Source organism: Rhinoderma darwinii, chromosome 4, assembly GCF_050947455.1.
Source record: "Rhinoderma darwinii isolate aRhiDar2 chromosome 4, aRhiDar2.hap1, whole genome shotgun sequence".
NCBI lineage: Eukaryota > Metazoa > Chordata > Amphibia > Anura > Rhinodermatidae > Rhinoderma > Rhinoderma darwinii.
This window is the reverse complement of record NC_134690.1, coordinates 23883425-23907893: the sequence shown is the minus strand read 5'-3', so window position 1 is coordinate 23907893 and position 24469 is coordinate 23883425. Positions and strand designations below refer to the sequence as shown.

The 24469-nt window shown below is 41.3% G+C and overlaps 1 protein-coding gene across 1 annotated transcript in view; it reads right to left on the bottom strand.

Annotated features, from left to right (window-relative positions):
- Window positions 1-6044: 6044 nt before the first annotated feature.
- Window positions 6045-24469, bottom strand: part of LOC142759061 (cytochrome P450 2K4-like) — a 35356-nt gene continuing 16931 nt past the window's right edge. Inside the window, exons 4-9 of the mRNA XM_075860896.1 lie at window positions 13607-13767; window positions 9970-10143; window positions 9378-9519; window positions 8624-8808; window positions 7368-7509; window positions 6045-6334 (exon numbers count right to left, since the gene is read on the bottom strand). Coding sequence (XP_075717011.1) covers window positions 6153-6334; window positions 7368-7509; window positions 8624-8808; window positions 9378-9519; window positions 9970-10143; window positions 13607-13767 — 986 coding nt within the window. The 3' untranslated portion in view covers window positions 6045-6152. The remainder of the gene's footprint in view (window positions 6335-7367; window positions 7510-8623; window positions 8809-9377; window positions 9520-9969; window positions 10144-13606; window positions 13768-24469) is intronic.

Sequence of the window (24469 nt, the reverse complement as noted above, 5' to 3'; positions counted from 1 at the left end):
ACAATAACACGAGACCCAGATTTTTGACCACTCAGTGGTTCTCATGGTGTAGGAAATAACCATTTCCAACCTCTAGGCACTTGCCACAACACTGATGACGAATGATAACCCCTCTATTCTTCATGGTTGACACCATCCTAGTCTCTAAACCTCTTTGAGTGAGTAATCTATTCTACATGGGCATGAAGTGAAATGCAGTGGCGTAGCTATAGGGATCGCAGCGGTTGCAATTCCTACCCTTAAGCTAGGGGGGCCCGCGGCCCCCCGCACCACGTCAATAAAAAGTTACTATAGTAACTGGGGCAGCGGGCCCCTGTTACTATAGTAACTACATTACTTATCTTCCTGTTTCCAGAGCTCAGCGGAGGTCCTGACGTCACAGCGCTGTGCGCAGCGCATGAGGTCACAATGCTATGCGCCGCGCACAGCATCCTGATCCTGGATAGAGTCAGGACCTCCGCTGCGGCTGAAGAGGAGGGTAAGTTTAATATCCCTGTCTGCTGAAGCTGATTGGCGGTGTCCGACTCCCGGGACCCGCCAATTAGCTGTTTTGAAGGGGCCGCAGCGCTCGTACGAGAGCTGCTTCCCCTTCATTATGCTCACTTGCTCACACTGTGAATTCGTGTCAGTGATTCACAGTGTGAGTGAGTAAGGGAAATGAAGGGGAAGCAGCTCTTGTACGAGTGCTGCGGCCCCTTCAAAACAGCTGATAGGTCAGGGTCCAACTCCCGGGACCCCCGCCAATCAGTTATTGATGGCCTATCCTGAGGATAGGCCATCAATGTTTAGGGACTGGACAACCCCTTGAAGCCTACGATGTAACAGGCATAGAGGACCCATGAGACAGGATCACAGATTGTGTGATGCGGTCTGCTGGGCACTGTATCTAAGCCAATCACATGGTAGGCTTAGATACATGGCCCATGTGTGATCCTGTCTGATGGGTCGTGTATTTAAGCCTCCCACACGGTAGGCTAAGATACAGGGCCCCAGCAGACAGTAATCTTATACTGTATAAGATTACTGTCTGCTGAGGCCCCGTATCTAAAAATCTTATTATAACAACATGGTAAGCTTATATACAGGGCCCATATGTGATACTATCTGTTGGACCCTGTATCTAAGCCTACCACATGGTAGGCTTAGATACAAGGCTCCAGCAGACAGTAATCTTATACTGTATAAGATTACTGTCTGCTGGACCCTGTATCTAAGCCTACCTTGACAGACAGTATCACACATGGGCCCTGTATCTAAGCCTACCACGTGTGTTACTAATGTTTTTTTTTGTGTTTGTGTTTTCTTACAGGTTCGGTCGTTGGACTACTTCGATGACGGCTTTTTTATTATCAATAAAATGGTTAACGAGGGTTGTGTGTTTTTTTTTTATTTCAATAAAATATTTTTTTCTATGTCTTTGTGTTGTTTTTTTTAAACGACATTACTACTGCCTTAGTAATGGCCTCCGGCTGATTGACAGCATCCATTACCAAGGTGGGGCTTAGTGTTAGCCGGTGCAGAGGCTAACACTAACCCCCATTATTACCCCAGTACCCACCGCCACCCGGCTGGGAAGAGCCGGGTACGATCCAGTACCTGACTATCTGTAGTGATGGTATGCCACAGGGGCGGACACAGGCTCGTATTATCAGGCTGGTACAGGCAAGAAACAGTGGACCTTCCCACCCTGGTAATGCTGCCTGCTACTGCTTTATTGTATCTGGCTGGTTATGAAAAATGGGGGAGATCCCACTTAATTTAAAAAAATAATAATAATTGGAAAGAACGATGTGGGGTCCCCCCCAATTTTCATAACCAGCCAGGCACAACACAGCTGCAGCCTAGCATTACCAGGGTGGGGAGGGCCACTGTTTTTGGTCTTCCCCAGCCTAATAATACCTGTCTCCGGCTGCCCCAGTGCCCGACCATCACTACATATGGTCGGGAACTGGTTCATACCCGGCTCTTCCCAGCACCCCTGGTGGCGGTGGGTACCGGGGTAATAATGGGGGTTAGTGCTAGCCTCTGCACCTGCTAATATTAAGCCCCACCTTAGTAATGGACGCTGTCAATCAGTCGGCAGCTATTACTAAGGTGGTAATAAAGTTTAAAAAAAATACAAGGACATAGAAAAAATATTTTATTGAAATAAAAAAACACACACAACCCCCATTAACCATTTTATTTAAACACTGTCATTAAAGTAGTCCTCGAATCAGACGTAGTCCAACGATCGAACCTGTAAAATAACACAAACACACAAAAATAATTAGTAAGACATAAAAAAGGAAAATAATTTTTAGGGTATGTGCACACGTAAACTGCATTTACGTCTGAAATGACGGAGCTGTTTTCAGGAGAAAACAGCTCCGTCATTTCAGACGTAATAGCTCGCACTCGCATTTTGCGAGACGTCTTTGACGGCCGTAATTGTGAGCTGTTCTTCATTGGAATCAATGAAAAATTGCTCAAATTACTTCCAAAGAAGTGTCCTGCATATAATGTATATACAGTGAAGGAAATAAGTATTTGATCCCTTGCTGATTTTGTAAGTTTGCCCACTGTCAAAGACATGAACAGTCTAGAATTTTTAGGCTAGGTTAATTTTACCAGTGAGAGATAGATTATATTTAAAAAAAACACAGAAAAACACATAGTCAAAATTATATATATTTATTTGCATTGTGCACAGAGAAATAAGTATTTGATCCCCTACCAACCATTAAGAGTTCAGCCTCCTCCAGACCAGTTACACGCTCCAAATCAACTTGGTGCCTGCATTAAAGACAGCTGTCTTAAATGGTCACCTGTATAAAAGACTCCTGTCCACAGACTCAATTAATCAGTCTGACTCTAACCTCTACAACATGGGCAAGACCAAAGAGCTTTCTAAGGATGTCAGGGACAAGATCATAGACCTGCACAAGGCTGGAATGGGCTACAAAACCATAAGTAAGACGCTGGGTGAGAAAGAGACAACTGTTGGTGCAATAGTAAGAAAATGGAAGACATACAAAATGACTGTCAATCGACATCGATCTGGGGCTCCATGCAAAATCTCACCTCGTGGGGTATCCTTGATCCTGAGGAAGGTGAGAGCTCAGCTGAAAACTACACGGGGGAAACTTGTTAATGATCTCAAGGCAGCTGGTACCACAGTCACCAAGAAAACCATTGGTAACACATTACGCCGTAATGGATTAAAATCCTGCAGTGCCCGCAAGGTCCCCCTGCTCAAGAAGGCACATGTACAGGCCCGTCTGAAGTTTGCAAATAAACATCTGGATGATTCTGAGAGTGATTGGGAGAAGGTGCTGTGGTCAGATGAGACTAAAATTGAGCTCTTTGGCATTATCTCAACTCGCCGTGTTTGGAGGAAGAGAAATGCTGCCTATGACCCAAAGAACACCGTCCCCACTGTCAAGCATGGAGGTGGAAACATTATGTTTTTGGGGTGTTTCTCTGCTAAGGGCACATGACTACTTCACCGCATCAATGGGAGAATGGATGGAGCCATGTACCGTCAAATCCTGAGTGACAACCTCCTTCCCTCCACCAGGACATTAAAAATGGCTCGTGGCTGGGTCTTCCAGCACGACAATGACCCGAAACATACAGCCAAGGCAACAAAGGAGTGGCTCAAAAAGAAGCACATTAAGGTCATGGAGTGGCCTAGCCAGTCTCCAGACCTTAATGCCATCAAAAACTTATGGAGGGAGCTGAAGATCCGAGTTGCCAAGCGACAGCCTCGAAATCTTAATGACTTACAGATGATCTGCAAAGAGGAGTGGGCCAAAATTCCATCTAACATGTGTGCAAACCTCATCATCAACTACAAAAAAAACGTCTGACTGCTGTGCTTGCCAACAAGGGTTTTGCCAACAAGTATTAAGTCTTGTTTGCCAGAGGGATCAAATACTTATTTCTCTGTGCACAATGCAAATAAATATATATAATTTTGACAATGTGATTTTCTTTTTTTTTTTTTTTATATATAATCTATCTCTCACTGGTAAAATTAACCTAGCCTAAAAATTCTAGACTGTTCATGTCTTTGACAGTGGTCAAACTTACAAAATCAGCAAGGGATCAAATACTTATTTCCTTCACTGTAAGTGTCCTGCACTTCTTTGACGAGGCAGTCATTTTACGCGTCGTCGTTTGACAACTGTCGTTTGACACAGTACGTCGGCAAACCCATTCAAATGAATGGGCAGATGTTTGCCGACGTATTGGAGCCGTATTTTCAGGCGTAAAACGAGGCATAATACGCCTCGTTTACGTCTGAAAATAGGTTGTGTGAACCCAGCCTAATACTTACCTTTTCTGGGTCTAGCACTGGAACCAGAATGTCAGCGAGCTGAGCCCTATATCTAATCCAATCATGTGTGATACTGTCTGTTGAGCCACGGTATCTAATCCTATCATGTGTGATACTGTCTGCTGGGCCGCTGTATCTAATCCTATCCATAGTTTATAGGGTTGTAGTGCTATAGATATGCTGTCTCCTATACACACACATACACATTATATATATATATATACACACTTTTTTTTTGGGGGGGGGGTATATGTATTGGGGCTATTTCCCCTGACATTTTAAGTCCTAAGTGACGCCCCCCGGCTGCTAGTGCTGCATTGTTGGGTAACTTAGGAGACCCAGCGATGCAGCTGAAAGCAGCGGACCGTCGGCCATGAGAAGTTGCAGTGGGGGGGGCCCAATAAGAACTTTTGCATCGGGACCCATGAGCCTTTAGCTACGCCCCTGGTGAAATGGTCCTACGTTCGTCTAATTGCATGTATTTGTTAATAATTTTGTTATGAATTCCCATTTGTTTGCGCCAATGCTGGTTGTTGTTATGGTCAATGCACAATTATTCAACACTTACCATTTATCTTAGTTTCATGGACATGCCCCAATAAATGCTTGAAATTAATTGAAAAAAAAAAAGTTTTGCTAACGTTTCTTTACTGGTTGTTATTGTTATAGAGACATCAAGTATGTATCAAGTATGTATATATAATTCTCTTTTATGGTTTATAAAGTTTTTTGTAGATTTGTCTACACTATAGTTATAATTTACAAATGGACACAGCCAGGTCAGAAACGCTGATGAAGGAGTGAGCAGGTGCTTTAAATAATAATAGCCACTCCCACTGGTCTTGAGGGGAGTGGTGTGTGGTGCATGGGATGTGTAGTAAGAAATAATAAATGGTGTGTGTGCAAGTATAATACTATAAGTGAAATATAGGGGGCAGTAATGAGTGAAGTGCCTCAATAGAAATAAATGGATAATGGGGTGCAAGTGAGTGAAACATGGAGGGATAGTGTGTACGTCATGAGGCACAACGTGTATAGCCAGGTAGAAGCCTATTTGTGACGCCTTGATAATTCATAGAGCGGGCTACCCTGCTTGCTATGCCAAACAACAACACAGCATGCTCTCCCAGCATCAAAGACCCGGCTGTGTCTATTGAGGTCCTTTTGGCCAAAATGATCACTAATACCCCAGGTATTTTTCATTATTATGTATATTCGCTTCTCTTGGACACAGCCGGGTCTTTGATGCTGGGAGAGCATGCTGTCTTGTTGTTTGGCATAGCAAGCAGGGTAGCCTGCTCTATGAATTATCAAGGCGTCACAAATAGGCTTCTACCTGGCTATACACGTTGTGCCTCATGACGTACACACTATCCCTCCATGTTTCACACACTTGCACCCCATTATCCATTTATTTCTATTGAGGCACTTCACTCATTACTGCCCCCTATATTTCACTTATAGTATTACACTTGCACACACACTATTCATTTATTATTTCTTACTACACATCCAATGCACCACACACACCACTCCCCTCAAGACTAGTGGGAGTGGCTATTATTATTTAAAGCACCTGCTCACTCCTTCATCAGCGTTTCTGACCTGGCTGTGTCCATTTGTAAGTATGGCCTTTTTCGGTGTTTTTGTATATGTCCCCTTGTTTTTATCGGTTCTATAGTTATAATTTGTAGTTTAGCATGAGCCAAATATCCATAATTCATTTTATTTCAGGCCTATATTTAATGTTTAACCATTATCAGGACTTACACCACAGAATACAACTGGTCTACTTTGTAAAGCTAAATGTCTGATAAAGTGTTTTTTCCCCTCATATTCGTGGCACACAACAGATTTCCTGAGCCATCGGAGGAATGGTTAATCCCACTGAAGGCTTCACATAGAAGTTGGTTTTGCTTGTAGAAGGACGAAAGGAAAATTTTTGCATAAGACTGGTAAAGAACAGGAACAACTCCATCTTTGCAAGCGTTTCCCCAGGACAAGCTCTTCTTCCTATAGTGGATTAAAAGAAAATATGAAGTCAATGCACCACAATTCATTAATTTTGGAAACATAGTCGTCAAAATCTTTTATTATATGTACATGACCTTTTTTTTCATATATGCCTTTGCATATTGCTGGGTTGGCATCAGTATCAGGAAAAGGGCAGATACCATATACCATTGGGCTTAGGGGGTAATGACTCTGTAAACATGCTGTACATTTTTTCACTCGAGGGTCGGATAGACAGAGTCCACTATTAAACAGGAGAGCGTTGTTTCCCCAACCGGCTTGTCCTCAAAGCTTAGGGTTAGTCATAAACTGGATCGGGATTTCCCATCAGCAAGTCCTTTTAGTTTTACAGAAGAGATGGCACTCTTGGGCTCGGCACAAGGACGCCGATACAGTTGAATCCAATGGTAAAACAGTGAGCAGTCATCCCTGGCTCCACTATTCACTATATAACGCTGGCTGCTCACGGGTTGGCGCAGACAGGCGCTATGACGTCACTGCATAGCACCTGTCTGTGCTCAGCCACCCAGACAGGGATAGGGAAGTATTTTAATATTTTTTATTAGGCACTGTTGGGGAAGTGTGGAGGGAGCTATGGGTGCATTATACTGTGTGGGAGGTGCTATAAGGGCATTAAACTGTATTGGGCAGCTGTGGGGGGCATTATTCTATGTGGAGGGAAGTGTCGGGATATATTATATACAGTAGTACTATGCAGGTTTAGGGAATATATATTATTTCAATGGCGTGGCATCCAAATAGGGGGTGTGGCATGTAAAGAAGCATGACCTAAATAATCATTCATTAATGTTCAATTGTTGATGATTTTGATTTAGGTCATAATCGCCCAGCCCTATGCCACACTGATGTCAACTTCTTTACACGTGCTTTGGCAAAACACTCAACACATCTCAACCAGAATATACAGTAGGGCTAGGCACAAATTATTGAATACTTTACTTGCTCCTACACCAAGCTTAAGAATAGGCTTGGAGGTTCCCCAGGAGTGGGAAAATTGTTAGGGATTTTTTACCTGCTGAGAAGGGCATGAAAGCAGAATTCTTGACAAATTGTCCCTTTGAATCAAGGAAATGTTCCGGGAAGAAGGATAATGGCTTCTCAAACTGCGTTCTATCATGTAAAACTGATTCCAGAAGGGGAACGATGTATGTGCCCTAAAAGCAAATATAATAAAAGTGATCATAGTTTAGGTAGTTGACATCCTATGTTCTCAATCTGTGGTACGGTATGTGTAGCCCACTGGATACATGCCATGTTTGAAGGGGGTACTCCTACCGTACTTACGCAGTACTTTTAACAGGCAATGCAGTGTATGATCATTGATGCATTTGGTATTAGTGAGGGGTACTAGGCTTAGCAATGTTGAGGGACAATGATTTTCATATCTACATTTCAGCAGGTCTCATGAATTTATCTTGCAGATATAAAACCTATTCGTCTTTAGAGCATAATTAAAGTGAGAAAAAGGATCTTTTTTTGTTTTCAAGAAACAGCGATGTGTCTGTCCATGTACAGATGTGGCGCTGTTTCTGGAAAAAAGAACGAATATATTAATGAAAATTATCCTGACCCCAACTCAGCGATTATTAATGACTATGACCTTAAAATAGAATAATTAAAATCAGCTAATAGACTTAAGAAAATGAAGGAGAATTCAGTGATAATTAAAGTGTAACTAAACTTTTAAAAAACTTTTGACATATCATAGTGACATCTCAGAAGTTTTGATCAGTGGAGATCCGAGTACTGAGACCACAACTTATTGCTAAAACGAAGCGGTAGAAGCGTTTGGGTGAGCGCTGTGCCGTTTAGTTTCTGATCGGTTTTCCTCGGAAATCCAAACAAACAGTGTATGGACTCAAACTTTCCATTGAGCCTGTAGACCGTTCTGAGGAAAGCTGATCAGAAACGAAACGGAACCGTGCTCACCCGAGCACTTCTGACACTTAGTTTTAGCAATCGGTGGGGTCTCTGTGCTCGGACCCCCACCAATCAAAACTTCTCACATGTCACTATGATATGTCAAAAGTTTTTTTCAAAGTTTAGTTACACTTTGAATGGTTCCCACGAGTGATGATTGTGGCTGTGTCACCCACCAGAAAACCTGTCTGGAGATGTAGAGGTGTTCATAACTGGAGGTAGCCTTTAAGAAGACCCAACTAGGCCAACCTCAACAAGTTCTGAGCGTAATTGAACGGTGAGGCGTAGAATTATGGAAAGACTACTTAGACTTTTTGCTGGTCTAGACCCAAAAACAAGAACACTCACCTTTGGTAGATGGTAGCCCTGAAAAAACGTATCTTTGGTAGTTTCTCGAGGAAGATTCATTGGTAAAATATTAGCAAATCTCTGAGTCTCATGAATGACGGCGTTGGTGTAAGGCATATCCTTACGATGGTCAATTCGTGGCACAGCTGATCCAATCACTTTATCAATTTCATCATGTACTCGTTCTAATACATGTAAGTTGTGGAAATAAAATCAAACTATTTTAGATACTTAAATGTATTCCTTTTTGAGCAGGTCAAAATGTAAATAAAATAATATAGGACATGGAATTTTTGTGTATCAAATTATACAAACAACCATCCACTGCATGCCACTAATCATAGGTCTTCAACTTTTTATAGTGTTGCAGAACAAGTGCTGCGATCAAACATTTCAGCACCCCATATGGCGAGATTGGTTAGGGCCTTAGGGAAGAGCGTTGTAGTGTTGGAATCGAGGATATCCCTACAATATGTGACCTTACTTTGGCGTCCTATGGCTTATGCTCCTTGCCTGATGATGGACTATCCCAGCCCGAAATAAAGCTTTTTGTAATACAAGCTACTTCAAAGTGCGATTTGTGGACTCAATAGCCAATATATAGACTGAACTCTATAATTCCAGTTTTTTCATCCTCTGTTGCTTGATGACTCCTTATCCTTGAGGAAATCATAGAATTGACTCCTAAATATGTTTTTTAAATATATCTTGTAATTATGATTGATTTAAATTGTTGGTTACGTTAAGGACTTACTCTGAATTTCAGGGTTCTGTATCATAAATAAGATGGTCCATCGTATAGTAGATGATGTGGTTTCTGTTCCAGCCATAAATAAGGTTGTTAAAACGCCTCGAAGATTCTCTTCATGGAAATATGAATTGGGATCAGATTTTTCCTAGTTAAATGTATAATAGTAGAATAATTGTGATGAGCTATATAATATAAATTTTCCAAAATTTTTAGAAGACAATTTTTGTTTCTGTATATAGATATCATAGAGGGGGTCTCATACTGGTAGCCCCTTCTATGGTGTTCGTAGGTCACAGTTAAAATCTATGACACGTCCTTCATCTTCCATGTGCGATTTATAATACTCGTGGCTTCTTGTGTGGCAGTGGATCCTTTAGGTACAAGTGCTCCCCCTGCACCCGCTATAACGGCACCGCTGTATAAGCCAGAGCAGCCCGATGCAGCCACTACAGGAAGAAGAAGGACTTGCAACAGTCAGCTCATTGCCGTGTGTGCATCATTCTAAGAAACGGTTGTCCAATTGGAACAACCCCTTTATAGATCACGTAAACATTTAATACTAAGTTGATCAAAGATTCTTTACTTATTTTTGTACCTCCTCCTGTTTAACAAGGAATGCATCAATATAGCCACGCTGGTCATCTTTGTCCAGTAACTTTAAGTGTTCAACAAATTTGCTGTTGAAGAAGGCGTGCAATTTCTCAATGTTCCGTTTCACTTTCATATGGGCTCCAGGCAGGTATTGAAAGATTGGTAATACATTATAGATCTAGAAAATGAAACACTGATAGTTAGAATAGTCACCCAAGAGTAGATGTTTGTGTACACTAAGGCCCCATGCACACGACCGTGCCCGTAATCACAAGGCCTGACGGCCGCGGAGATCCGCCCGCATTTGCGGGCCATCCTTCCATATAAAGTATGGGAGCACGGTCCATAAAAAGAAAAAATAGGACATGTCCTATCTTTTGCGGAGCCTTTCTAATGTACGGGAAGGTGTCCGTCGGGCATAGAAATTAATGGGTCCGTAATTGCGGTCCGTAATTAAACACGAAATCTACAGTTGTGTGCTTGGGGTCTTATATAGTATCCACAGTCAGTGTTGACATAAAGTCAAATACACTCAATGATATAACAATGGAAGAATCAAATATTATCCTCAACCCATCCAATAAATATAATGACCCATAATCAGTTACAAAACTCTACATAAACTCATACACTAGTAGAAATTATCATTCAGAAACGATGCACGCAGAAGATTGAGACAAATGCAGTGGCATAGCTATAGAGGGTGCAGAGGTAGGAGTCAAACATGGGCACTGGTAGTTGAGGGGGTTCCAAAAGCAAAGATACCAGTATTATTAATGTCACATGCTAAGTGGAGGGTCCATTTACAGATTTGGACCCAGGAGCTTCAAATTACGCCTTTGATTGCATAGAAAATGAAAAATCACATTGAGGTTGGTGGCCAATAGTCAACCTAGAGTGTGATAGATGATGGAATCACCATCTTTGTCCTTCTTGCTACCTGACGGTATCTCGGAGACTGAATTTTTTAGATTTAGTTTCCAACTATTGAACTACAGATGTAGCCATCTTTATCTTGACTTTTAACGCATTTAATACACAGTGACAAGAAACTTTATCTTGACTTTTTCAATCACTTTTCAATGACTTTTGTTGTGTGATATCACGATGCAGCAAGTTATCAGAGTCCAGATAAACTGGGCTACATCTGTTTTGGAGATTCCTCTATCCGACACTTCCTTCAGGGAATCACTAAGAAACACATTGTTGCTTCTGGTCTATTCTTCGTGGGCCAGAAAACGTAAATACACTATATGGTCAAAAGTATGCGGACACACCTCCTAATTATAGAGTTTTGGTTTTTCATCACAATTACAGAAAACAGGTGCAAAAAATGCAGCACACAGCCAGGCAATCTCCATAGACAAACATTGGTAGTAGAATGTCGTACTGAGGAGCTCAGCAACTTTACAGGTGGCACTGTCATAAGATGCCACCTGTGCCAAATCTGTGACATTTCTGATCTGCTAGATCTGCCCTGGTCACCTGTAAGTGTTATTATTTTGAAATGGAAGAGTATAGGAATAACAGCTCAACCACAACGTAGTAGACCAGGCAAACTCACGAGTACAGAAGTGCGTAGCGCTTAAAAATCACAACTTCTGTTGCATCACTCACTACAGAGTTCATTTTTCAATTTTTCTTTTGAAGGTTGCCATATTTGGACCTCTTTGTGACCATTATCCAGGGGCAAATCTAGGGGAGGACGATGGGGGCAATTGCCCAACCTTAGACCACTGAACTGATTTTTTCAATCGTCCGTTATCTTTTGGATTTATCCAAGAGATAGCGGATTATTTTAACTATACTTTTCTTCCTTATGCCTTTTCTGGGTCCTGATGTCGTCCAGTGTCAGTGATGCCGTCCAGTGTCTGGACTTAGTTTGCAGTGGGTTGTGCCTAAAGCTGAATAGCGGGGAGCCGGGAACAGACCAGCAGAAGTACCACCTGGAGATGGGAGAGATCTGATCTGGGGTCTGTTTAATTTAGAGTGTTTGATTTATGGTCCATTTCCATTATGGGGTCCTGTCTGGGGTCTTAATACTTTAGAGGGTTGGATCTAGGGTCTGTTTAATTTACAGCATTTAGTCTGGGGTCTAAATAATTTAAGGGGTCTGAATAATAAACGGGGTCTGATTCATTTAAGTGATCTGATCTGTGGGTCTGATTCATTTACGTATCTGTGGTCTGAATTTTTTGTTGTTGCTACAGAGGCTGAGAAGGCTGTAAAAGCAAAGGGCAAAGATGTCTGGGCAGCATACCCTGTAAACATCAAAAATTGTCATGGAGGTCTGGGTCTGATTTAAAAAAAAAAAAAAAAGAACGCCTATAATCAGAGAAGACGTCACCTGTGAGTCACTGGATTTATAGAGGAGCTGTCACCTCTCTTGACATGTCTGTTATAGTAAATCCTTGTATTTCCAATGAAATAACAATTCTGAAGCAAATTTTCTTAGAACTCTATTGTGACATTCCTCTTATTTCTCCTGGAAATGTATGAATACCTGGCTACAGGGGTTTTTTGTAACGCAGCTTGTTAATTTTAACTTGCAGCTGTTTTGTGAACTGCAGCTGTCACTTGATGAGTCAAAATCAATCAACAGTCCTTCAAATTGCCTCAGTGTAGCCCAGACCTAATTGACGTTACCATTCCCCTTGTCAGTAGGATGTGTCCTTACGCAGTCTAATAATGTCAGTGATGATTGGGCACTATTTAGGAACACAGCCTTTTGACAACACACAGTTGTTTATTTACACATTTCTAAGAGGAATAACAGGGGAATGGCACAATACAGATTTCTAAGAAAAGGTGCTCCAGAATTGTAATTTCATGGGAAATACAAGTATTTACTAAAACAGACATGTCAGGAGCGGTGACAGATCCTCTCTAATTGTTATATATTCTGCCTGTGACTGATCAGTGCTGAATTCTCTTGAATAGCCCGCAGCATGATAATCCTCTGCAGAGCGCTAGTGTAGACCTGGTAACTACCACTATATGGTAACAATATAGCGGTATTATTAATTATATTGATGTTTGTATAGTAGTAGCGTACACTTGTCCATGACTGAATTGTGGGTGTAAGGGTTTATTCAGATGAATGAGCGTAAACTCGGACATGAAAAATCGCTGTTTTTCCTGTCTGAGTTGCAACTGTGCGGGACCTGTTTTCAGGTGTCTATTTGAGTCTATTGAGGGATCCGTGAAAATGTACGAAAATAGGACATGTCCTATTTTTTAAGGGCCCTTCACACGGTCCGTTAAAACAATGGTGGCCGTGTGAACAGCCCCATTGAATCGCATGGGTGATGTGTGCTGTCCGTTTTTTTAACGGACAGCACACGGGTGTATAATACGCTCATCGGAAGTCTGTCCTTGACCATATTATTAGGTGTTTCCATGTTCCACTTTAATTTTTTTTATTTGTGGTAATGGTGTGGTTTACATATTTAAGGGAGTGACTAAAGAATGTCAAATTGTCCACGCCGCGTGTAGTTAATCCTTTCCCCCTTAGAACTCAAACCTGCATCCGCCCCTGCCCTACTCCATAACTTTAATGTTGTCCATATTCATTTTAATACAGTAATAATAAAGAGGCGACAGATCTATTATACTTGTCAATCAGTAAAATATAAAAGTACCATAATTGATGGACTCCCAAGAAGTCTCATATTTTCATCTATAATTTTCATTATATGTAGCAGAGCGGAATCTTGGTAGTCAAATCGGTGACCGACGATAATTGATATGATTATATTTCCAATTGCAAAGTTTGTTTTTATAGTCAGATCAGTAGGTTTACCTACAAAAGTAAAAAAAATAATAATTTATAAAATATATGTACCGTATTTTTTGAACTATAAGACGCACCAGAGGAGGAGGATGGTTTGTCTAGGCCGGAGCATCTTGTGTGCAGGAATTTGTGTACAGACAGGTTCTCCTTGCAGTTATCACCGCACACGTAAGCCACGACTGGTGGATGTATTCATTAGGCCCCATTCACATTGATTTTTATGGCTTTTGGTTGAACATATACGATGGAAAAAGCTCCCAACGTATACCTTAAATATAGGCCTTGACAGATGTCTAACAGTGCCATCTGTCACCCATACTTTGTTTCCAAAGAAACACATCATAATGGTAATATACATTTATTTCATCAGGTACAATATTGATAAAAACATCTAAAGACAAGCGCAAAACGTATTATGTAGCTGGACCTACTGCAGCACATAATGTATTCTTCCTCACCTTTCCTCTTATCTCAACTTGTCCTGAAAACAAACAATGATTTTGCGACACTCGTTGTGAGGTGTCTATGCTATATGTGTCTATGTGTGACCACCCAGTGGTTGGGATGTGGATTGCGGCCTGTCAGGTTTTGCTAGCATGTCGCGATATTGTATTGAATTTGCTTCATGAGAAATTGGATTCCCTAAGAAAATTAACCTCTTCATGCGCTGCTCCGCAACTGTACGTCCTGCAGAGGGGTTGCTTCCCGCACCAGGATGTACAGTTGCGGAGTAGTTCCCGGCGCACACTGTCCCCGACAGCTGACACTCCAGTCTTGCCGGTCAGTGGACCATAGCCGCTGATTTTGGCAATTAACCCCATAAATGCGGCGACAGATTGCGTTCGCCAAATTTAAGGGGTTTGCAGCACATTGGCAGCCCCCACGAAGTGATTGTGGGGGCTTCCGATGCTTGTCGTGGCAATCGGAGGCCAGATAATGACCTCCGGGTTGGCATGTACGGAAGCCTCGGAGGAGCAGCCTCCTGCTGGTCCTCTGAGGCTTCCTGTCAGTGTGACTGTCACGTCACAGTGACAGTTGGAATGCATTACACTACGTAGGTAGTGTAATGTACTCTAGCAGCGATCAGAGCTGCAAGTCTAAGTGCCCCCTAGTGGGACAAGTGAAAAAACTAAAAAAAAGTCATAAAAATCTTTTAAAAAAAAGTGTAAAAAATAAAAGTTAGAAGTGATATAAACACAAAATGCTTTTTTTCCTATAAGTCTTTCATTATAGGAAACAAATTAACACGTTAAAAAAAGTACACATATTTGGTATCACCGCGTTCATAACAACGCCAACTATAAAACTATAATATTATTTTTCCCGCACGATGAACACCCCAAAAAAGAAATCAATAAAATCTACACCAGAATCGCTATTTTTTGGACATCAACCCTCCCAAAATAGAGAATAAAAAGTGATCAAAAAGTTGCATGTACCCGAAAATAGTACCGATAAAAACTACATCCCGTCCCGCAAAAAACAAGCCCTTACACAGCTTTTTTGACTAAAAAAATTAAAAAAGTTACGGCTCTCAGAACACGGTGACACAGAAAATTAATTATTTTATAAAACAGTGATTTTATTGCGCAAACGCTGCAAAACAAAAAAAAACCTTTATACATCTGGTATCGCCGTAATCGTACCGACCCGCAGAATAAAGTAAAATGTAATTTATAGCACACGGTGAAAACTGCAAAAAATAAACTAAAAAAACATTGTCAGAATTGCTTGTTTTTGGTCACTTGGCTTGCAAAAAAATTGAATAAAAAGTGATAAAAAAAATCGCATGTACCCCAAAATGGTACCAATGAAATGTACAGATTGTCCCGCAACAAATAAGCACTCACACGGCTCCGGTGGTGAAAAAATAAAAAAGTTCTGGCTCTCAGAATATAGCGATGCAAAATGTGCAGTGTGTCCAAAAGCGGATTAGATCGGGCGCCATTTATCAGTGCGACACCGGCCATATATCTATGAAATATTATTTATTTACCCCATTATTATACCCTCTTATTATGCCCTGATGTACCCCGCACAGATTACATATTCCTCTGATGTTCTCCGCACAGATTACATATACCCTGATGTACTCCACACAGCTTACATATACCCTGATGTACTCCACACAGCTTACATATACCCTGATGTACTCCGCACATCTTACATATACCCTGATGCACTCCTCACAGATTACATATACCCTGATGTACTCCTCACAGCTTACATATACCCTGATGTACTCCTCACAGCTTACATATATCCTGATGTACTCCTCACAGCTTACATATACCCTGATGTTCTCCTCACAGCTTACATATACCCTGATGTACTCCGCCCAGCTTACATATAGCCTGATCTACCCGCACATATTACATATACCCTGATGTACTCCGCCCAGCTTACATATACCCTGATGTACTCCGCACAGCTTACATATACCCTGATGTACTCCGCACATATTACATATACCCTGATGTACTCCGCACAGCTTACATATACCCTGATGTACTCCTCACAGCTTACATATACCCTGATGTTCTCCTCACAGCTTACATATACCCTGATGTACTCCGCACAGCTTACATATACCCTGATGTACTCCGCACATATTACATATACCCTGATGTACTCCGCACAGCTTACATATACCCTGATGTACTCCTCACAGATTACATATACCCTGATGTACTCCTCACAGCTTACATATACCCTGATGTACTCCTCACAGCTTACATATACCCTGATGTTCTCCTCACAGCTTACATATACCCTGATGTACTCCGCACAGCTTACATATACCCTGATGTACTCCACACAGCTTACATATACCCTGAAGTACTCCGCACATATTACATATACCCTGATGTACTCCGCACAGCTTACATATGCTCTGATGTACTCCTCACATATTACATATACACTGATGTACTCCGCACAGCTTACATATACCCTGATGTACTCTGCTCAGCTTACATATGCTCTGATGTACTCCTCACATATTACATATACCCTGATGTACTCCTCACATATTACATATACCCTGATGTACTCCGCACAGCTTACATATACCCTGATGTACTCCTCACATATTACATATACCCTGATGTACTCCTCACAGCTTACATATACCCTGATGTACTCCTCACAGCTTACATATACCCTGATGTACTCCTCACATATTACATATACCCTGATGTACTCCTCACAGCTTACATATACCCTGATGTACTCCTCACATATTACATATACCCTGATGTACTCCGCACAGCTTACATATACCCTGATGTACTCCTCACATATTACATATACCCTGATGTACTCCTCACAGCTTACATATACCCTGATGTACTCCTCACATATTACATATACCCTGATGTACTCCGCACAGCTTACATATACCCTGATGTACTCCTCACATATTACATATACCCTGATGTACTCCTCACAGCTTATATATACCCTGATGTACTCCGCACATATTACATATACCCTGATGTTCTCCTCACAGCTTACATATACCCTGATGTACTCCACACATATTACATATACCCTGATGTACTCCTCACAGTTTACATATACCCTGATGTACTCCTCACAGCTTACATATACCCTGATGTTCTCCTCACAGCTTACATATACCCTGATGTACTCCTCACATATTACATATACCCTGATGTACTCCTCACAGTTTACATATACCCTGATGTACTCCTCACAGCTTACATATACCCTGATGTACTCCGCACAGCTTACATATACCCTGATGTACTCTGCTCAGCTTACATATGCTCTGATGTACTCCTCACATATTACATATACCCTGATGTACTCCGCACAGCTTACATATACCCTGATGTACTCCGCATAGCTTACATATATCCTGATGTACTCCTCACATATTACATATACCCTGATGTACTCCGCCCAGCTTACATATACCCTGATGAACTCCACACATATTACATATACTCTGATGTACTCCTCACAGCTTACATATACCCTAATGTACTCCTCACAGTTTACATATACCCTAATGTACTCCTCACAGCTTACATATACCCTGATGCACTCCTCAGAGCTTACATATACCCTAATGTACTCCTCACAGCTTACATATACCCTGATCTACTCCGCACAGCTTACATATACCCTAATGTACTCCTCACATATTACATATACCCTGATGTACTCCGCAAAGATTACATATACCCTGATGTACTCCGCACAGATTACATATACCCTGAAGTACTCCTCACAGCTTACATATACCCTGATGTACTCCTCACAGCTTACATATACCCTGATGCACTCCGCCCAGCTTACATATACCCTGATGTACTCCGCACAGCTTACATATACCGTGATGTACTCCGCACAGCTTACATATACCCTGATGTACTCCTCACAGCTTACATATACCCTGATGTACTCCGCACAGCTTACATATACCCTGATGTACCCCGCACAACTTACATATACCCTGATGTACTCCTCACAGCTTACATATACCGTGATGCACTCCGCCCAGCTTACATATACCCTGATGTACTCCGCACAGCTTAGATATACCCTGATGTACTCCTCACAGTTTACATATATCCTGATGTACTCCGCACAGATTACATATACCCTGATGTACTCCGCACAGCTTAGATATACCCTGATGTACTCTGCACAGCTTACATATACCCTGATGTACTCCGCCCAGCTTACATATACCCTGATGTACTCCGCACAGCTTAGATATACCCTGATGTACTCCTCACAGTTTACATATACCCTGATGTACTCCGCACAGATTACATATACCCTGATGTACTCCTCACAGCTTACATATACCCTGATGTTCTCCGCACAGATTACATATACCCTGATGTACTCCTCACAGTTTACATATACCCTGATGTTCTCCGCACAGATTACATATACCCTGATGTACTCCTCACAGCTTAGATATACCCTGATGTTCTCCGCACAGATTACATATACCCTGATGTACTCCTCACAGCTTACATATACCCTGATGTTCTCCGCACAGATTACATATACCCTGATGTACTCCTCACAGCTTACATATACCCTGATGTTCTCCGCACAGATTACATATACCCTGATGTACTCCGCACAGATTACATATGCCCCCCACATTATAAACTGAAATAGCAGCAAAACCCCAAATAGAACAACTGCCAAGCAAAATCTGCGCTCCAAAAGCAAAATGGCTCTCCCTCCCTTCTGAGCCCTGCAGCGTGCCCAAACAGCAGTTTGCGCCCACATATATGGCATCGCCATAACCGAGAGAACCCGATTAACGTTTTATGAGGTATGTGTCTTCAGTGGCACAAACTGGCCACAACATATGATGCACTAAAATGGAATATCAGTGGAAAATTGCAATATTCACACCATCCACTGTGCATTAACGCGTTTGCGCACTATGACTTAATTGCACGTTATGGTGCGGGGGGTTGATGTATGGAGCCGGCTCACGTGCTGAGCCCGCTACATAAGCTGCGGGTGTCAGCTGTGTATTACAGCTAACACCCAGGACTAACGGACAGAAACAGCGATTGTGCGTTTACAGAAGCCTGTAAAAATAACAATATACTGCAATACATTAATATCGCAGCATATTGTACCCGCGATCCAATGATCGCTGGTTCAAGTCCCCTAAGGGGACTAATAAAATGTGTAGAAGAATTAAAGTTATTAGTAGTGAGAAAGAAAAAAGTTTAAAGTTAAAAAAAAAAACCTTTTCCCATTTTTCTTCTAAAGTAATGTAAAAAAATAAACAGAATTGATATCGCTACGTCCGTAAAAGGTCGAACTATTACAATATACCATTATTTAACTCGCACAGTGAACACCGTAAAAAACGTAAATAATTTAAACCGCCAAAATCGCTGTAGTTTTCGTTTTTAGCACACGGCGAAAGCTGTAAAAACGAAAACCCCAAAAAATGGAATCAGATTTTTTTCCTATATTCCTATATTTTCCTATTTTTTTCAGTTTCCCAGTACTTTTTATGGCACTTTAAATGCTGTCAATAGAAACTACAATTCCTCCCGCAAGAAATAAGCCATCACATCACTCTACTGACGGAAAAAGAAAAAAGTTATGGTTCTTGGGAGGCGGGGAGTGAAAAACGAAAATAAGAAAGCAAAAAATGGATCAGTCCTGAAAGGGTTAATTCATGTGTAATGAAAAAAACTTTTGACCACATGTGGGGTATTTCCGTACCCGGGAGAAATTGCTTTACAAAAATTGTTTGTTTTTTTTCTCCTTTATCCCTTATGAAAATGAGAAAATGCAACATTTTAGTGGAAAAAAATTGTGATATTAATTTTCACGGCCTAATTCTAATGAATTCTGCAAAAGACCCATGGGGTCTAAACGCGAACTAAACCCCTAGAAAAATTCCTTGAGGGGTGTTTCCAAAATGGGGTAACTTCGGGGGTTTCCACTGTTTTGGTCCCTCCAGGGGGTTGCAAACGTGGTATGCCACCGAAATACAATCCAACAAAATCTGTGCTCCAAAATCCAAATGGCGCTCCTTCCCTTTTGAGCGCTGCCATGGGTCCAATCAGCAGTTTATTACCACATATGGGGTATTGCCGTAATCAGGAGAAATTGCTTTACAAATGTTGTGGTTCTTTTTTTCCTTTATTCCTTGTAAAAATTTACAATTTCTATGCTTTTTCAGAAAAATAATCTATTCTCATTTTCACTGCCTAATTCCACTAAATTCTGCAAAAAAACTGTGTGGTCAAAATGCTAACTATACCCCTAGATAAATTCCTTGAGAGGTGTAGTTCCAAAATGGGGTCACTTTTGGGTTGTTTCCTCTATTTTGGACCCTCCAGGGCGTTGCAAACGCGACATGGCACCTAAAACCAATCCAGCAAAATCCATGCTCCAAAATCCAAATGGCACTCCTTCCCTTTTGAGCCCTGTTGTGGGTCCAATCAGCAGTTTATTACCACATATGGGATATTTCTGTAATCAGGAGACATTGCTTTACAAATGTTGGGGTGCATTTTCTTCATTATTGTAAATATCCTTGTAAATATTAAAATTGTCTATGTTTTTTTCAGAAAAAAGTAGATTTTCATTTTTACAGACTAATTCCAATATATTTAGCGAAAAACCTGTGTGGTCAAAATGCTAACTATATCCCTATATAAATTCCTTGAGGGGTGTAGTTTCCAAAATGGGGTAACTTTTGGGGTGTTTCCACTGTTTTGCTGTCTACTTTCCTTTAATTCCTGTGAAACGCCTAAAGGGTTAAAACACTTTGTGAATGCTGATTCAAATACCTTGAGGGGTGCAGTTTTCAAAATGGGGTGACTTCTGGGGATTTTCTAATAAATAAGGCCCTCAAAGCCACTTCAGAACTGAACTGGTCCCAGAAAAAAATGGCCTTTTGAAATTTTCTTTCAAATATGAGAAATTGCTGCTAAAGTTCTAAGCCTTGTAACGTCCTAGAAAAATGAAAGGACGTTCAAAAACGATGCAAACATAAAGTAGACATATGGGAAATGTTAACTAGTAACTATTTTGTGTGGTATTACTATCTGTTTTACAAGCAGATACGTTTAAATTTAGAAAAATGCTAATTTTTGCAAATTTTTGCAAAATTTTGGTGTTTTTCGGAAATAAATACCAAAATTATCGACCAAATTTTTTCACTAACATAAAGTACAACATGTCACAAGAAAACAGTCTCAGAATCGCTTGGATAGGTAAACGCATTCCAACGTTATTACCACATAAATTAACACATGTCAGATTTGAAAAAAATCGGCTGTGTCCTGAAGGCCAAAACAGGCTGTGTCATGAAGGGGTTAACCCGTTAGTGACCGGCCCATAGTGTTTTTACGTCGGTCACTAACGGGCCTTATTCTGATGCCATAGACTTTTTACGTCGCGGCATCGGAATAAGTAAACAGAGCAGGGAGCTGTGAAATCTCCCTGCTCTCAGCTGCCAGAGGCAGCTGAGGGCTTGGGGCGTCTCTGCTCTGCCGGGTGAGATCGATATTAGTATCGATCTCACCCTTTTAACCCCTCAGATGTGGTGCTCAATAGCGTGCACCGCATCTGAGTGGTTTTGGAGAGAGGGAGGGAGCTCCCTCTCATCCAACTGACACCCGGCGATAAGATCGCCGAGTGTCAGTGTCTCCGATGGCAGCCGGGGGCCTAATAAAGGCCCCCAGGTCTGCCTGTAATGAAAGCCTGCTAGATCATGCCGCATGCATGACCTAGCAGATGCCTGTCCGTTTTAAATGGACAGGCATAATACACTGCGATACAAAAGTATTGCACTGTATTATAAATGCGATCGCAGAATCGCATATTAAAGTCCCCTAGTGGGACTAGTAAAAAAGTAAAAAAAAAGTTTAATAAAGTTAATAAAAAAAAAGTGAAAAAAAAATTAAAAACCCACTTTTTCCCCTTACAAACTGCTTTACTATTAAAAAAACAAAATAAAGTAAAAAAGTTATGCATATTTGGTATCACCGCGTCCGCAACGACCTCGACTATAAAGCTATTAGATTACTTAACCCGCACGGTGAACGCCGTAAAAAATTATATTAAAAAAACCACGGAAAAATTGCTGTTTTCTGTGAATCCTGACTTTAAAAAAATGTGATTAAAAAGTGATCAAAAAGTCGCATCTACTCCAAAATGGTACCAATAAAAACTACAAGTCATCTCGCAAAAAAAAAACCCTCATACAACCGCATCAGCGAAAAAATTAAAAGGTTACGGCTCTTCAAATATGGAGACACAAAAACAAATAATTTTTAAAAAAAAGTGTTTTTACTGTGTAAAAGTAGTAAAACATACAAAAACTATACAAATTTGGTATCGTTGCAATGGTAACAACCCGCTGAATAAAGTTATTGTGTTATTTATACCACACGGTAAACGGCGTCGATTTAGGACGCAATAAAGAGTGGCAAAATTTTTTTCTATTCCCCCCCCAAAAAAGTTAATAAAAGTTAATCAATAAATAATATGTCCCCCAAAATGGTGCTATTAAAAAATACAACTTGTCCTGTAAAAAACAAGACCTTATACAGCTATGTCGACGCACAAATAAAAAAGTTATAGCTCTTGGAATGCTACGATGGAAAAACATAGAAAATAGCTTCGGCGGTAACTCTTTCAGCACGCTTGACAGTACATGCTCGGCGCGCGGAAAATACAATTTTAATGTAATAATAAAAAATAAAAAAATAAGTTCATACTTACTTTCCTCCTGTCCGGCCTCCAGCGATGACGTTCAATCCATGTCGCCGCTGCAGCCAATCACAGGCTGTAGTGGCGGTCACGCACGTCAGGATGACGTCAGAAGGCCGGCCTGCAGGGATGATGCTTCATCCCATGTGACCGCCTCTGCAGCCAATCACAGGCAGCAGCGGCTTCTGCAGCCAATCACAGGCTGCCGCGTCACAAAAGAAGGTCGGACTGGAGGAAGAAGAGGGACTCGTCTCCAAGACAACGACCGGGTACGTATGAAATGTTTTTTATTTTAATTTTAATCAGCAACCACTTTTCTCTATCAGTGATTGATAAAGACAAGTGTCTGCCGATTAGTGTAATATTTTTCTAATGTTTTTCTGCCCGCCCGGCGGTTGCTAGGCAACGGCTCCGTCACACACGGACGGCACACGGATGCCTTCCGTGTGCCTTCAGTTTTTTTGACGGCCCCATTGACTTGCATGGGCCTCACGGTCACGGAATCCCGGACCAAAGTAGGACATGCTCTACTTTGGATTGGAACGGAGCAACGGACCGTCAAAAAAACTGTAGTGTGCATGGCCCCATTGAAATTAATGGGTTCAGGGTGCTATCAGTGACAAAAACGGATAGCATCCTGAAGGAAAAAACTGAAGTGTGCATGAGGCGTAAGGGCTTGTCCACACTTAACGGAATTGCTGCATATTTTCCGTCCGGAATTGCTGATGGAAAATACGCAGCAGAATACAGTAGCAGCAAAGTGGGTGAGATTTAACAAATCTCATCCACACGCTGCGTGGAATTTCCAGCCAGAAATTTACCTGCAGTTGCGGAAAGTGGACTGAATCGCTGAGTTTTTCAGAGGAGATGTCACCATCCCGCAACACTGAGAAAAACGCAGCAAAATACGCACTATTTTCTGCAGTAAAAAATGCAAGAAATGGTGCGGTTATTCCTCAGCGGAATGTGTGCCAGTTGTAATAGAAATGCTGCAGAAATTTTCTGCAGCAATTCCGTTACGTGTGGACAAGCCCTAAATGCTAAGCACCTGACCTAAGGTGTACAGGATAGTTCATACAACTGCAACACCAAACAACCTCCTTTCAGAATAAGAATTTGGACTGACTGACATAGGATGCTACACAACCAGTAGAGGTGTTTTCTCATCGTATATTATGTTGACATACAGATGTGTCTTTCCTTATCCTTCATCTTATCTCAATATATCCTGAGACGTTTGGCACAAGATCAGCAGCTTTGAAAAAAAACAAAACACGATCTTGCGATACTCTGTCACGAGATGTCTATTCTATGTGTATCTATGAGTGGCCACCCAGTGGTTGTGATGTGAGTTGCACCATGTCAAGGGTTTTGCTAGAACGTTGCATTGAATTTGTTTCATGATAAATTGGAGTCCTTGACCAAAATCAAGAAAAGTTAAGGTGAACACATCTGTAAGACTAAG